The following is a 15,480-nucleotide window of genomic DNA, read 5'->3' as shown; positions in this document are numbered from 1 at the left end:
TAGAACTATGATGTTTCTATCAAAAATATTTAGACTCTTAACTAGAACATTTTCAGTGTTTATCATCTTATTAACAAACCATCCAAATAATAATCTCTATGAGGAGGAAATAAGATTGTTGTATCATCGCTGAATCAGACAAAAGTGTCCGAGAACCATGAGAGATGGGCTAGCTGAGGGCTTCCCTGGGAGTTCAGATTCCACCCCTGCCCTTTATTGATTAGGTGACAGATGGGCAAGTTACTCAGCCTCTCTGTGCCTCCTCATCTGTAAAATAGGGGTGTAATGAAAGTACCAAACCTACCTAAATTTGTTTTGAGGATTAAATCAGTTAACTTACATATTTTAAATGGAGCCTGACGGATAAGTGCTGTACTTAACGTTTGCTTTTTATAACGGTTCTATCATCTTCATCACCGTCGATTCTAGATGTCCAATTGGGAATTCGCTCTTTGTAATCCACCCATAAAGAGGGTCATAGGTCAGGATCATAAGTAGTTTAAGCTTCTTAAAGTGAAGTTCATAGCAGTTCCCTTTGGAGCACTTAGCTGGATTAAACTGCTTTCTATGATCCTAAAACACGTATTAAAGCCAAAGAAATACTAGTTTTGTAAATCCTTGGATGGCACACCCATCCAGCTGGTACCACAAATGATGTCACATTTCAGGAAGATTGGCTAATATATTCCATGGAATCAAAGGTACTTCTGGGGATGAAATGTGCTGCAATTCTAGTTCCCAGGCTGGTCTTTGATTCAGACTCAAATTAGAGAAAAATCTAGCCTTTCAAATAGGTCTCTGCTGAGCCCATTTTGGTAGCACTTAATTTACTGGACTTATTCGTGACCACATTTAGTAATATCGGTGAAATTTCTCATTTCCCAAAACAAGTTCTGCTTACACCCTTTCAAAAGAATGTGATTGGTATGTGGGTAGGTTGTCTGGGGCCAGCCTCTTATCTAGAGACCAGATGCAAAAAGTCTGAGTTCAGCGAAGTGACTTAGGCTGCAGGCTTTGGTTTTGTTTTGTTTAATAAGCATGTACGACTCTTACTAAAACACGGTGCTACCCCCGTCCAGGAACAATGCCGCACACATCATTTCCTGAAATAATGGGGCTGGAAGGCAATTATCTACTCACCAAACAGGCTGAAACAACAGTTCCTGATATTCTTCTGGAATACTTTAACTTCCCAAGGAATCCGGAAAAAATAATTCCATGAGACGGTGTTGTGAATGAAGGCATGACATTCCAGTTTCCTTCACTGGCATCCAGTGACCAGCAGAAATGAGTTACTGCCCACTTGGTGTTAGTGAGAGGGGCTCTGCTGGGTGAGTTGTTTATTTGGCTTTGGGAGCCTCCCTGTGCTTGTGGGATGATGGCCTTGGGCTCGTCTTTGTCTTTCTGGGAACCATCCCAAAGATCACCTGCAGCTTCTGGAACGAGACTCAGTTATGACATTGTTTCCCTAACGAGACATTGAGACTCCGTTTCAGACTGTTCAGATAAGAAATGTGTATTTCTAGAATGAATGTAACGTGCATTGCAGTGGTGTGAGAGCTTTTTGAACCTGTGAATTTATCTTGAATATGGGTTGTGAATATTCACGAGAGACGTCTTCTCTGATCCTTAATCATTTGGGCATCACCAGCATAGCCTAATGAGGTTTATGGCAAAAAAGTGGCAATTAAGATTAACATTTAGACACCACCTTCTGGAATTCTCATCTGAAGGGAAACTGCAGTAAATTATTTCACCAGGGATGCGCACACAGGTTTTCTTCTTCGTGTACTGAGACAAAATCGGGCATCATCGTTTGGCTGTTGAGCCTACGTGAGGCCAATTATAAATCTGTCCGGAAACTTCCAGGGGATCGCCTGTTTTAAATTCCATCTGAATATTGGACTCTGTGTAGATATAGCCTCCCTAGTAAATAAAACCTATAATATACCGTGTGCAGATGGCACAGGGGGTGACAGCAGAATGAGGGGACTGGAGACACTGTAACGTTACTCAGGGAGGTTGTGTAAGCCGTCTCCGGAAGCTTTTCCCAGAAAGGTCGACTGCGGTCCGGCTCGCCTGGGTTTCATAAACCTTCTCCTTATCTGGAAGGGTAGGTAGGTATTGATTTAGTGTCTTTTTCACTCAGAGACATCAAATCAAATTGTTTGACATTTTTCTTTAACGAAATACATAACTTCTAAAAATGTCGTGTGAAATTGTCATTTCAGATTGTTTATTTCTGATACAATCCTTCAGAAACAGTGGAAATAGCTAAATTGAGACTTTCTCCCTTTAAAGATGTCCCTCTGTTCAGCTGGGCCCTTACTTGGCCGAGCAGCATGGTTGGCAGCCTCCTCCCGGCTCCACGTGGCCACGTGTCCGTGTGAGAGGAATCCTTGCCACTCAGCATCATCTCCTTTCGACTCCCACCAGCTCTGTTGAAGCCCAGAGACTCAAACTGAGAAACTGTAGATGGAAATGGGTCCATTTGTTTCATTAAAAAGTATTAGGTGACACTAAGGACGCCTGGGGAAGAGTCCACGCCAGCGCGGACTTTGTGGTGGGTGGAAAGCACGAGTGGTTGTGGGGTTGTGTCCACGGGGGCTTGGAGGGTGGGAGGGGGCCGGGCAGGGTCCTGGCACGTGGCTCCTCCCGTGGCGCCCGCTGCGGCCACACTTCGGTGGTCCTCGGCCTAGCTTAGGAACGCAGGGAGGACAGATGTGTCTGGGGCCTGAAGTCAGTTGCTCCTGTTGCTCTGGCTCCGGTTTGTATCCGTGGAATCATTTTTGGCTCTTATCTTGGCTCACTCCCCGGACTGGCTCCAGACAATAGTCAGCCAGCTCTATGAAGCCCAGTTACCATAACAGCCGCTCTCACGACCGCACAGGGACATCACCAGCTGTGAGAAATCAGCACGTCCGTGAGGCACCTAAATCCTAATGGCTGCCATGTAAATTTAAGGATAGATGCTATTCATGTTTTCCTCTATCAACATTATTTCTTTGGTAACGTAGCCGTTCAGTCGGATATGTTACAGCCTTTTAAATACCAAGAGTTGGTTAGCCTTCAACGACTAGGAGCATCACAGGCACCGGGCACCTGAGCACACCAGGTGCAGAGACAAAGATTTAGTAAACTGACTGCACTGCTCGAAAGACTTGACGTTGTAAATTTTGTATCCCATTTTCCCCCATTTTTATATTGTCACCAGATAATAATATATGTCCAGTTTGAATACAATAGTGCCCAGTCATCTTTCTTAGCAATATAGCCTGGCGGTTATAGCTAATAGGTCTATAATTTCTTACAAAAGTTAATACCTGAAGACAAAAAGGAAATCGAGCTGAATGTTCCCTGAGCAAATCCTTTACTTATTAACCTGCAAGCTGTCCTCTGTGGGTGTAGGTACTGCCAGCGTGTCAGAGGAGCCCGAGCCTTGCAAATGACTAGTAACTATTGATGTTCAGCCAGTGGTCAGAATTAAAACATAAGGTTTATAGTAATAACAGTAATAAATTTTTAATTGAAGTGTAGTCGGTTTATAATGTAGGGTTAATTTCTGATGTACAGCATAGTGTTTCAGTTACACACATTTATATATTCTCTTTCATTATAGGCTATTGCAAGATAGTGAATGTAGTTCCCTGTGCTGTACAGGTGGGCCTTGTTGTTTGTCTGTTTTATACATAATAGTATCTGCAAATCCCAAACTCCCAATTTATCCCTCCAACCCCCTCCCCTCCCTGGTGACCGTAAGTTTGTTTTCTATGTCTGTGAGTGTGTTTCTGTTTGTAAATAAGTTCATTTGTGTCATTTTTTTTAATAAAATAAAGTTCAAATCTATTCATTGACATCGAAATATTCACAACACATGGTTAAATTTAAAATGGTGGTTACAAATTGTACACATATACATATTTGTGCATAGGGAAATCCTAAAGTCTGCAAACAAACATAGACAAACACAAGTGGACATGTGAATTATAGGGTTCTAGGTATATTTGTGTCCTTTTTTTAGATTCCACATGTAAGTGATATCATGCAGCATCTTTCTTTCTTTCTGGCCCACTTCACTTAGTATGATGATCTTCAGATCCATCCATGTTGCTGCAAATGGCATTATTTTATGCTTTTTATGGCTGAGTAGTATTCCATTGTATATATAGACCACAACTCACCCAGTCATCTCTTGATGGACGTTTAGGTTGCTTCCGTGTCTTGGCTGTTGTAAGTAGTGCAGCTATGAACATTGGGGTGCAGGTATCTTTTTGAATTGGAGTCTTCTCAGGGTATATGCCCAGAAGTGGGATTGCTGGGTCGTAGGGTAACTCTATTTTTAATTTTTTAAGGAATCTCCATATTCTTCCACAATGGCTGCACTAAACTACATTCCCACCAACACTGTAGGAGGGTCCCTGTTCTCCACACCCTCTCCATCGAGTAACAGTAGTAACTGGACTGTGTTAGGAAGGAGTATCTCATGATGACTAAGGACGGAATGAGAGCCAGAGAGTCGTGGGGCTGGGCCCTGACCTCACTCCTCTCTAGCTGAGTAAACCTAGCATTGACTTTAAAGCTGTATCATACATCAGAGTTTACAAAAAACCCAGCCCACGTATTTACTTGAAACTGTCAGTCCTGGGAGGTAGGCAGGAAAGGTGCTACTCTTCCCATCTGATGTAAGAACTGAAGTTCAGGAGAGGCATTAAGTAATTCTTTTTAATATATATATTTTTATTGAAGTATATTCAGCTTACAATGTTGTGTCAGTTTCTGGTGTACAGCATAATGCTTCGGTCATACATGAACATACATATATCCGTTTTCATATTCTTTTTCACTGTAAGTTACTACAAGGCATTCAGTAATTTAACTACAGTTAATGGCCAATCCAGGACTCAGAATCTGGCGCTCTTTCCTCTGCATCGTTCAGCTGCACAGACCAAAAACAAGACGGTAACAAGGAACCCCGACTTTCATGAATTTAAGAGCAGGTCCCCCGTGGCACAGACATCTGTGTCATTTGGACTCTCGGGCTGATGGTGGAAAGAGGAAACGAGGGGCAGGGGAGGGAGTTTTAAATAGTTACATTTATTCAGCTTAAAGGACTGCCTTTTACTCTGTTATATCTTTCCTACTATTTAATGTTAAAATAGTCGTATGAATTGATGACAAGACATATTAAGGGTTTTCGTTGTTAACATCTCTACTTGATACAATAGAACTCTGACAAAACCACATTGGGCCACAAACATTGTTTTAGGAATTTTTTGAATCCAAAATTTGAGAATCAATGCTCTGGCATGATTTCATTATTTTATGTATTAACAGTTTAAGTTTACAGTGTTATTTAGTTTATCTACATTGTCATAAAATCAGGCACTTGGATTTTTATACACCTTTAATTTTCTGTTTTTTTATGATTTAAGTCGCTGATTCTTAGCTTTCTTCGGCAGAAGTCACAGACCATTTTGAGGATCTGACGAAAACTATGGATTCCTCTCATTACCTCCACCCGCCAAAAGCACGCACATGGTTACTGGTACAGAGTATTTGGCAAACTTGGCGATCCTGAAAACCAGTGGCCTCTAGGTGGAGCTAGTTGGTTTGGTCACGTATCCCATTCTGTTTCTTTCATCTTGTTCGTTTTGCTCTGTTAGATATTGGGGCTTATGTAGGTGACATTGGTTTTACAAGGGACAGGGTAGGAGGCTCAGTGTCAGGACCCAAAGCGTATTTGGGGGTCCCTACACTTTGTGTGCGTTTTTTTATGTAGAATTGTCATTTGATGGAAGATTATATTATTGCAGTAGACTGTGTTGGCAAGGAAGCAGGGAACAAGGGTTCTCACAAACAGTTGGTAACAGTATAAATTAAAGCAATCTCCTTGGAGGGCAGCCTGGAAATATCTGTCAGCATGTCAAATGTACGTGCTTTTCTGGGAAGATACGTATACAAAGATCTTTGCTGGAGCTTTTCACATATGAGTAAACTACTGGAAACGTACCTGTCCATCAGTGTAGAACTGGTTAAATAAATTACCACGTATTCAAACTGGAATACTGTGCAGCCATGAAAAAAGACGAAGCAGCTCTATTCCATGACAAACTGGAATGATCTTCCAAAATACATTGTTACGTGAAAATGCACTTTAAAAGGAGGAAATGCACACACAGGTGGGTTTGGGTATTTCTGAAGTTTACCCCACGTGATTGGCATGGGGGATGGGGCTGGGGAGACAAGTGTCTGCAGTGGGGCAGATGCTTTTCCTATTCATTGCAGTGCTTAAATAATTTTCATCGGGTCTTTGTACTACTTATTCAATTATTTTTAAAAGCTAGCTTTAAAAAAGGAATTAATTTTTAAAAATCACTGAGCAATATGAGAAAAGAGATTAAAGGACATTTAGATTAACTGGAATCTGCCTACACGAAAGAGGTGATGCAGAATGAGCAGACTTTTCTTTTGCCTTGAACAAGGCCAGAACAGGGGGCACCTGATGGAGTTAAGAACTGCTACATGAACAAATCAAAGGAAATAGCTTTTCACACAGCATGTGGCCAGTCTAAGGAATTTACCGCCACAGGCAGTCACAGAGTCAAAGATTGTGGCTGGAATATTTTTTTTTTCTTTTTTGGAAGTCTGGTCACTTACGTCCCGTCATAACATTTGCAGTTATGCAAGAAAAGATAAGGATAATCAGACCTGAGGGTGCAGGATGTAAGCTGACCATTGCCAAGGAAAGAATTCTCCCCAGTCTCCATTCTTTTTTGGCTCCTTCAGTGCCCCAGAATAACATTACACAATTGGCTAGGTCCGCTTTGAAGAGTGGACAGGACTTCCTCTGAATCACTGGGTATTATCCACAGCCAAGGGATGGATTCCAGACCTGCCCGGGCAGCAAAGCTCATCACATTTTTTGCACCCAGAGTGATAGCCCCGTCAGCTCAGACTGAAAAGCTGTGGCCGGGCAGCCCTCCCACCTCTGTGCGGCCCCTGCTGTTCCCGGGAAAGCGGGTGCGCAAAGACCAATGACGGGGCTCAGCTCTCCTCCCGCCAAGCCGGCCATCTCATACGAACAACAAACCCCAGCTGATGGAGGAAGGGACTGAAGAGGTAGTCAGGAAATAATTCATGCTTCTTTTCCTCTTTCTCTTTCCTTCTTTGGCTCCAACGAGTGATGAGTCCCTCCACCAGAGGGTAGACAGAAGTCATAAGCTAGCGCTGACCAATCTTATTTAGCCCCAGGTACCAATCGGACAGGGTTATTGGCCTTGTTTATCCACGTGACTCCAGAAATACTGCCCCCATGTACCTCCCTCTTATGTTTTAAGATCAAGAGACATGTGTATCAGGTGGACTTGGATTTGAGCAAGTAAATGGAATGTAAAATGGAATACCGTGTCCAGGTGAGCAAGAGAAGTTGCACTTGACAAAATCCACTGCAGAAGGACTCCATTCGAGTCCTCTCCTGTGACCAGGTCAAGGGCAGACCTTTAACACGGTGACCGCCACATCACCCAAACCTGGGTGACAATTGTGTTTCCTCAGGAGCACCCGATCCACAGTGGGCGATCAACGTGTTAAGGGTCCAGTCACATAAATAAGAGGACCCTCTCGTTACAAGGGATCTCTCGCATATTGTGGGATCCAGTAGCAGGCAGACGGCGTGTCTGTTCAGTGTGCAGGATGAATTTCAGTGCTTTGCTTTGCGAGGCCTCTTCTGTCAGCCAGCAGCTGCATGACATCTACAGTTAGTGAGCCCGGGACCCATCAGGCAGCTGAACACAGGGACACAGCATCTTATATCTCCTACGGACAAGATTCAAAGCAGTCAGTCATCCAAACACCCAAAGCCAGGAGAAACTTCGTTTCTGTCATTATTGTTTGGCTTAATTACATGCTAAAAAGTTCCAACTGAACTTGAAAAACAAAATCTCATTACATTTAATTGTAATTCCTTTTGTTGTTGTTGTTGTTAGCCAAACCCATTGGCCCCTGTGCAACCCCAACTTTCCAGCATCTTAGGAGACCCACTCCATTTCCAGCATTGTCCAATAGAGTTTTCTGCAATGATGGAAGTGTTCTGTATCTGAGCTGTGAGATACGGTAGCCACCAGCCCCAGGGGACGACTGAGCACTTAGAAGGTGGTCGTGTGACTGAGGACCTGGAGGTTTGATGTGATCTGGTTTTCATTAAGTTGTAAACAGCTGTGCCTGTGAGTATCAGTGTCCCTTGCGTCCCCAGCACACGTTGACATGAGATCCCAGCAAACACACCGAAGCCACGCAGTTATCTTCTTCCTTCCTGAGCAAACTTCAGCTCTCTTTTTCGCCATTAAGATTGAAGCTCAACACGAAGATAGCATTTTTGCTGTTCTCACGCCGTTTTGGGAGAGGCGGCACAGCCTTGTTGTTGCAGCAAAGTGTGTTTCAGCTCAGTGTTACAGCTCAGTTGTGACAGCAACCTGATCCGGGCAAGAGACCAGGCAGCACCCGGAGGGTTGGAGAACTCCGGTTTATTACCCTGACGGGCCCAGAAGAGTTAACACTCCAAGCTCTGAACCCTGTCTGTAGGTTTACAAAGGCTTTTTATAGGCTGCCAGTCTGTACTTTGCAACATCATATGCAAATAAGGTGTAACAAAGTTGACTATTTAGGAATGAGCTTTATAGAAATGGACCGATCAGGAGTGATAGAAATGGGCCAACCAGGAGTGAGCTCCATGCAAATGAGGTGGTACAAATGGACCAATCAGGAGTTAGCTCAGGGAACCAATAGAATCTTAGGGTAAGTTCCACTTTCCTAGAAGTAAGCTGTTTCAGAGGCAAAGAGCGAGATAAAGCCGCTGGGCCAGGGAACCGGTCGGTGCTGGCAGGAGAGTAGTGGCCCTGCCTGGGGGTCCTGCTGGTCTTTTGGGGGGCTTCCCAACTCACTGTCCCCGTGCAGAGGCTGCGGGCGTTCCTCAGGCACTGTCGCAGGACCTGTGCTCGTACCTAAGGCCTGAGTGGCAACCTCAGTGAGCAACAGTAGTGAGGCTTCTTTTTCTAAATGGAATCATCTCGAGTTAAAATCTAAAAATCTAATGTTTGCACAGCCAAGAGCCAGCAGTGGTTCTGGGGAATTCCATCAGGCAGCCAAGCAACTTCTTGGCAACAGGTACCAAGTCTTTTATCTGTTTCCTTAGTTCCTAGCATAAATTTCAATAAGTGTTTCTCAGATGAGGGAATCAGTATGTGAATGGACAAATTAACATGGCTCAGAAGTGATGCTGCTGAGATGACATCCGAGGAGCCTCTCATGAAAGCCCCTGGGACCCCAGCAGGCATCTGTGCTGGCAGATGTGTCCTAGAGACACACAGCAGACGTGATGACGTTTGGAGCAGCCCATACAAAAACACTGTGAGCTCTTCGATGATTAGTTTGAGTACTGCACAGAATCAGTGACAGCCTACATTTATGAAATCTGTGGGTCTGGAAAAAAATGCCCATTTTCCACAAAATTTTTATTTCTCTTTGTATTTTTTTCTTCAACATTTCTATAATTTTTATTTATTTTTTTTGAGAAGGTATTTGAAATCATTAACATTTTGTTACATACTTTTCGGGTTCTCCTACACCCTGAGCTGAATCTTTTTTTTTTTAGCTTGCATTTCTTTTTTTCTAATGTATACATAGATTTTTTTTTAATTGAAGTCTAGTCAGTTTACAATGTTGTGTCAATTTCTGGTGTACAGCACAATGCTTCAGTCACACATGTATATACATATATTCGTTTTCAGATTCTTTTTCACCATAAGTTACTACAGGATATTGAGTATAGTTCCCTGTGCTGTACAGTGTGGACTTGTTTCTCTTTGAGTGTATTTCATATGACAGCCTTCATCCCTTCCTTCCATCCCTTCTCATCCTGACCTGTTTTTACCACTGGTCCCACTGCCGGGCGTGGCACGGTCCGCGGCCTCCCTTCCGTTGCTCCCGCCCAGCTGCACCGGTATTACGGTCAGTTGTACGAAATCACCTTGTCAACTGAAGCACAGGGTTGCTCGTTTTGCAGAGAGCAGAACAAGAGCCTCGCTTTCCTGCTTCGAGGGGCTTTCACAGGATGACCTCAGCTCTTCTTCGTCCCCTGTCTGCTTTCTGCTTCATTCTTATCAGAACAGTCTGTCGGTTTCTTCACCCAATTAACCCATTCCTGCCCTGACGCCTCTTTTCTTTCCCAGCCATACCTCATGATTGGAAAGTCCTACCAACTCAAATGCTCTCGCCTCGTTTCCTTCCCATTGTCAAAACGTACTTGAAATTCAACTCACATATAGATGCTTTTGGATGACAAAACCAGCGTGTCATGGAAGAAGGAACTCAGCGCTCTGGGAAGTGTGATAACCGATTAGAAAACCTGCTTGTGCCACTAGCTGGCTGTACGATCTTGGATAAATTACTCAGCTTGCCTGGGTCATTTGCTACCTCAGTGATGTGGGAAGAAACGAGTCTCGGTGACCCAGGTGACACCTGCACACTCGAAAGTCTGTTTGCCCCCTACTGTCCTGTCAAAACCCATAACGACAGGATGTTCTCTATCAGGTAATGCTGCCGATACATTCTGTAATGAATTAGACACAATCACGCATTTAATGTGTATGAAATGTGAACAACAATGTCCTGCTGCAGAGCATGGGGGACTCCATTCAATAACTAGTAACAGCCTATAATGAAAAAGAACATGAAAAAGTATATGTATGTATAATTGAATCACCATGCTGCACACCAGAAACTGACACAACATTGTAAATCAACTAGACTTCAATTAAAAAAAAGAAAAAGATGAATGAGGAGCGATCTTGCTTCCTAGGACCAGGATTGGTTTCTCTTAAGGAGTCAGGATGTAAATTGAGTCAAAGTGTGACTGGTTTTTCAACAAATGAAGGCGGCTCAGGGATGTTCTAGGGAGAAAGGAGGTGAACATGAGCAAGGCTGAAAAGTGCAGGCACGTTCACTCCGCTACTGAACAAGATGGCGAGAAAAACCCATCCTTATTCAGTGTTGCATCAGTGCCGAAGGCTGAGGAGAAGACGGCCAGGAGGAGGAGGGGTTCCCTGCCAGTGGGAATAGGAAGCAGAATCGGGGGAGACGTTTCCTGCTTCAGCTTGCGCTCCATGCCGGGATCTTAGCTCTTTGGAGTGGAGTTACTCTATATGTTTGGTAGTAGCCCAGCACTGGTAGAAGTAAATGCTGGAAATAAAAGCTGTGCACATCCTGAGGGGAAAGTGCGAGGGTGTCTCTGCCTGTCCTGCTCACACGCTGCTCGCCGGTGCTGGGGGCTCCCGGAAGCACAGCCAGCAGCTCATCTGGTCCGTGGATTTGTGGTTGCCTGCCTGCTCGCCCGGCTCTCGCCACCACCACCATCCCCACTTGTTAACGGCACGAACCCCGGATACCTCTCCAAGGGGGCGGGCACCTCCTCACCAAGCTGACGGCTCCCAGGTCCTGTTCTGTGTGCGCCTCTGCTGTGCGCTGAGCACGGGCGGCCACCTTCCCTGCATCTGGCCCTCGTAGTCCTGTTCTTGTCTCTCTGCCTGGCACGGCGGCCGGCCTGCCACGGGTGCTGAGCAGATGTTTGTTGAAAGCACATCAAACAAAAGCCCAGGTGGTAAGTGGCCCTGTGAGGGCAGCCGCAGCAGCAGGAGAGCTTTTCTTGAGCCCCGTTGGGGTGTGGACTGACAAGGGGCTTATCGTCCAAACAGGGACCCTTGTGAGCAAGAAAAAAGGTGTTATTAATACATATGCCAAGATAAACTCAGGGTTTTCTCAAGGAAAGTGAGGGGTTTGGCCACCCTCTGATGACTCTGTCACTACCAGGTGACGCCAGATGTCCCTGAGTCACTCACGGAAGTCCCATCTCCCCTGTGGTCCCGTGTGACACCACTCTTGTCCATCCTAGGTCTCTGAGAGGAAGGTGGTCAGGAGACTGGAGAGGGCTCTGCCTCCCGCCCCCCCCACCATGTCCTCACGAATCCCACCTGGACCCGCCATCTCACAAGGTTGGGCTCTCATCTCCCGTGGTTCCTGCTGAACCACCAAGGCCTGGTGTTTAGCCCACGTGTCACCTGTGCAGATGCCAAGAGGTCCCTGGTTCCTGTGCCCAGTGTTCGGTTTTTCCAGCGTGATGCCACGTCTGCTGGGAACACACGGTGTACGAGGTCCAGTGGGCGCCCACCTTGCCCTGTGTCTGTGCTCCAGACACAGACCCTTCCCCCGAGCAAGGCTTCCCGCCTGCTTCTCCGTCTGCTTTAGAAGAAAGCTTGCCATCCTTATCTCCTGCGGGCTCTCCCAAAAGCACAGCCAGTGTGATTTCCTTGACTGCACGAGGATCAGTTCAGGAGACCCTCACGTCTTGGGAGACTGAGGACTTCCTTGACTATGCGGTCTGACCAAAGGGGAGATGAATGACAAAGGCAGAAACTCACAATTGAAGAAAACAGCACCAAGAAATACTTTCCGTGCTGCGTAAGTAACACACAGACATCGCCACCACCGCACACGTGATGAACTGCTAACGTCCCCGTGTCTCTGATAGGAAGGCTGCGGAGTGAGATAAAGCGGGGGCCGCCGCGGAGGACAAACATCCCGGCATCCAGTAAACCTCAACCTGCTTCTTTTTTTGTTTGCAAGACTGGTCGCTATTTCCTCCGTGGCTTTTGTTTATTAACGTGTTGACTCATCCAGAGTCAGTCGAGCGCCTGGTTTCCACACCAGAGGGCTGGATTTGCACATCTGCCAAGCGGAGTCTGCGAGAGATAACAGCCAGCGACAATGGTCTTCCTCCGTCCGTCGGCCAGAAAGACGTTTGGCAGAGCCGGCTGAGAATAACTTATCACCAGTGCCTGTTCTGGAAGCACAGGGTGGTTGTTTGCCAGAGATAACAGGCAGGATGCGACCGGGAGCCAGGCGCTCTGGACGTCGGGGCTACACCTGGCAGACGCCGCCGCCGGAGAGCAGAGAGGGATGGGGCGGCCAGCCCGTGGCTTCCCGGTGCCCGGCCCTTGCTGTCAACAGAAACCGGGGCTCTAAGTCAGCCAGGGGACTGGGTTTATTCCTGAGTCCTGTGAAGAACATTTCATGGTGTATGCCTCAGGGAAGAATGTCCAGAGAGGTGATTTTTTTTAATGTTAATGCAAGCCACTCACCTTGGAGAATCTGTTCATTTCGGTTGCTTTTGTTAAAAAATACACGATTGTGTGACGAGAGGAGGGGTTTGGTTTGGTTTGGTTTGGTTTTTTATGGAAGTGTTGATTTGCAGTGTTGTGTTGGTTTCTGGTGTATGGCACAGTGATTCAGTTATACATATATATTCTTTTTCATATCCTTTTTTCATTATAAGTTATTACAAGATATTGAATGTAGTTCCCTGTGCTGTACAGTGGAACCTTGTTGTTTATCTGTTTTATATATAGTGTTTGGTATCTGCAAATTCTGAACTCCTAATTTATCCCTCCCTTCCTTTCTCCTTTGGTGACTGTGAGTTTGTTCTCTATGGAGATGAGAGTTTGGTTGTCTTACAAATCACCCTCTCCCTGGTTGAGACATAGTTCACTCACAAGGGTGGCTTTGATAACCTAGAGATGCAGTTGAAGGTGTCTCGGAGATTGGACCTGCTTGTTCTGAGCTGCCTGAAGAGCACCTGAAACTAATATTAACTGTTCTGCTCACCACACTTGGCCTTTATTTATTTATCTATTTACTTATTTAATGGAGATGCTGGGGGTTGAACCCAGGACCTTGTGCATGCTGAGCACACGCTCCACCACTGAGCTGTACCCTCCCCAGACACTTGCCTTTAGATGTTGAAATGGGACACATTGCTTTGCAGGCTTTTCCAGCTCGAGACATTAGATGCACCAGGTGGGCAGCACCCTTGACAATTTCCATTGTCAGTTTCTGATGAAGATTTCCATCCTTGTCTCAGAATTTTTTAGAGTCATAATTAAAACAGGGATAAAGGAATGCTTGTTTTAGTACTAAGTGGAATACTCTGCTATAAATCACTTACACTGCCAGTCCTGTGCAGCGTGTGAGGGCTAATGACCTTCGTTCATCTGAGGGAACAAGCACAGTGCAGAGCAGGGAATCTGAGTTCTGTTTCAAGGTCACAGAGCTTCCTCTTCAACGTGGGCTCAGAGCAGATGTCAGAGCTGCTGCGTTACTGGAGCCTTGATGCACCCTTGATGTTTGCGGAGTGATTTACGACTCCAACACCAAAGCCCCCTTGTCAACGGTAAGTGCCTTCACGACCCTGTGTGTAAATACAGCCTACTCTTTCCCCTCAGCCACTCCTGCTCTGTCAGTTATAAACTAAGCAGTGTCATCCCCAGAAGCATTGATCAAACATCTGTCGTGGTGTTGTGCTAGGTGACCTAAAAAAAATCCCTCTGGATTTTATAGCATTCCTTTTTCTTAATATGTGGATAGGTTTGTTGGTTATTTAAATCCCCTGAAGAGCGGGAGCTCATAGGAGTGTGAGTCGTACCTCAATAAAAGCTACGTTTCCTGGCTCTCACACAACATCCTCTCAGTAGAGTTTCGCAAGTGGAGGTGAGGCTTAGCTCCAGGTTGCTTTGGTCTGAGTACAGGCTGCGCACCTTGCTTGAAGCATCTTTGTCATTAGCCTCTTGGTCTAGTTAAGACTGAGGTTAGTCATCTGATCTCCATAGTGGCCAGTTTGTTGCATGGGGCAGTTCACTGACTTGCCATAGACAACTCAGAGAAATTGAGGCCAGAAAGGCATGACATCCACTTAGTGCCACGAGGGGTTTTAGTGCACAGAGCCCTAAACATAGAACTGTGGATTTTGCGGCACTGCCTCCTTTGGGGCCGCCATCTGGAGGGTGGGTGGGAAAGGAGGCGGCCATCCAGAAGTCCCAGGGGGTCTTCTGAGTCATCTTCTCCACGTAGAAAGGTAGGACCTAGCAGGGAAGTGATGCTGCTCACTCCACGGGAGGCCTGCAGAGTGTGTGCACGTATGAGACAAACTGATTTCTGTCAGTGCAGAAGGTACTAGCGTACAATCAGTGAAGAGTGATTTCCCAAAATTCACTTAAGGTGATGAATTCAGCATCTTTTTGTTTATCTTCAGAAGGCTTAGAATGGAATGAAATAGGCCCTTGTCTTATCTCAGCCACTTTGCCCCCGATCAGTGTAGACGTGTTACTACAAACAGGCTTTGAGAGGGTGATATTTTAGAACAGAAAATGGATTAAGGAAAAAATGATTACACTGAACACATTTAAGGCAACTCATCTGAAAGTTAAAGAGAAGCAAAGACAATCTTAATGACCACTGTATTACCGTATTCCCTCAAACCTAAGATGCACGTGATTATTTCTTCACATGTTACAATTCTGAAACGGATCGCGTCTTACAAAGGATATCTATGCGTAACATGGCAGAGTTGCTTTCCTCCCCCACCCCGCTCCCCCC

General features: G+C 45.5%; 1 protein-coding gene across 1 annotated transcript in view; it reads left to right on the top strand.

The window, feature by feature from the left end:
* BLOC1S5 (biogenesis of lysosomal organelles complex 1 subunit 5) overlaps nt 1-14,880 on the top strand; it is a 54,947-nt gene extending 40,067 nt beyond the window's left edge. The window contains exon 5 of the mRNA XM_031435222.2: nt 11,945-14,880. Within this exon, the coding sequence (XP_031291082.2) occupies nt 11,945-12,076 (132 nt within the window). The 3' untranslated portion in view covers nt 12,077-14,880. The remainder of the gene's footprint in view (nt 1-11,944) is intronic.
* Nucleotides 14,881-15,480: the final 600 nt, after the last annotated feature.

The sequence above is a fragment of the Camelus dromedarius genome, chromosome 19 (assembly GCF_036321535.1).
Source record: "Camelus dromedarius isolate mCamDro1 chromosome 19, mCamDro1.pat, whole genome shotgun sequence".
Classification (NCBI taxonomy): domain Eukaryota; kingdom Metazoa; phylum Chordata; class Mammalia; order Artiodactyla; family Camelidae; genus Camelus; species Camelus dromedarius.
The sequence above is the reverse complement of the archived record's forward strand: the minus strand, read 5'-3'. Positions and strand labels throughout refer to the sequence as shown.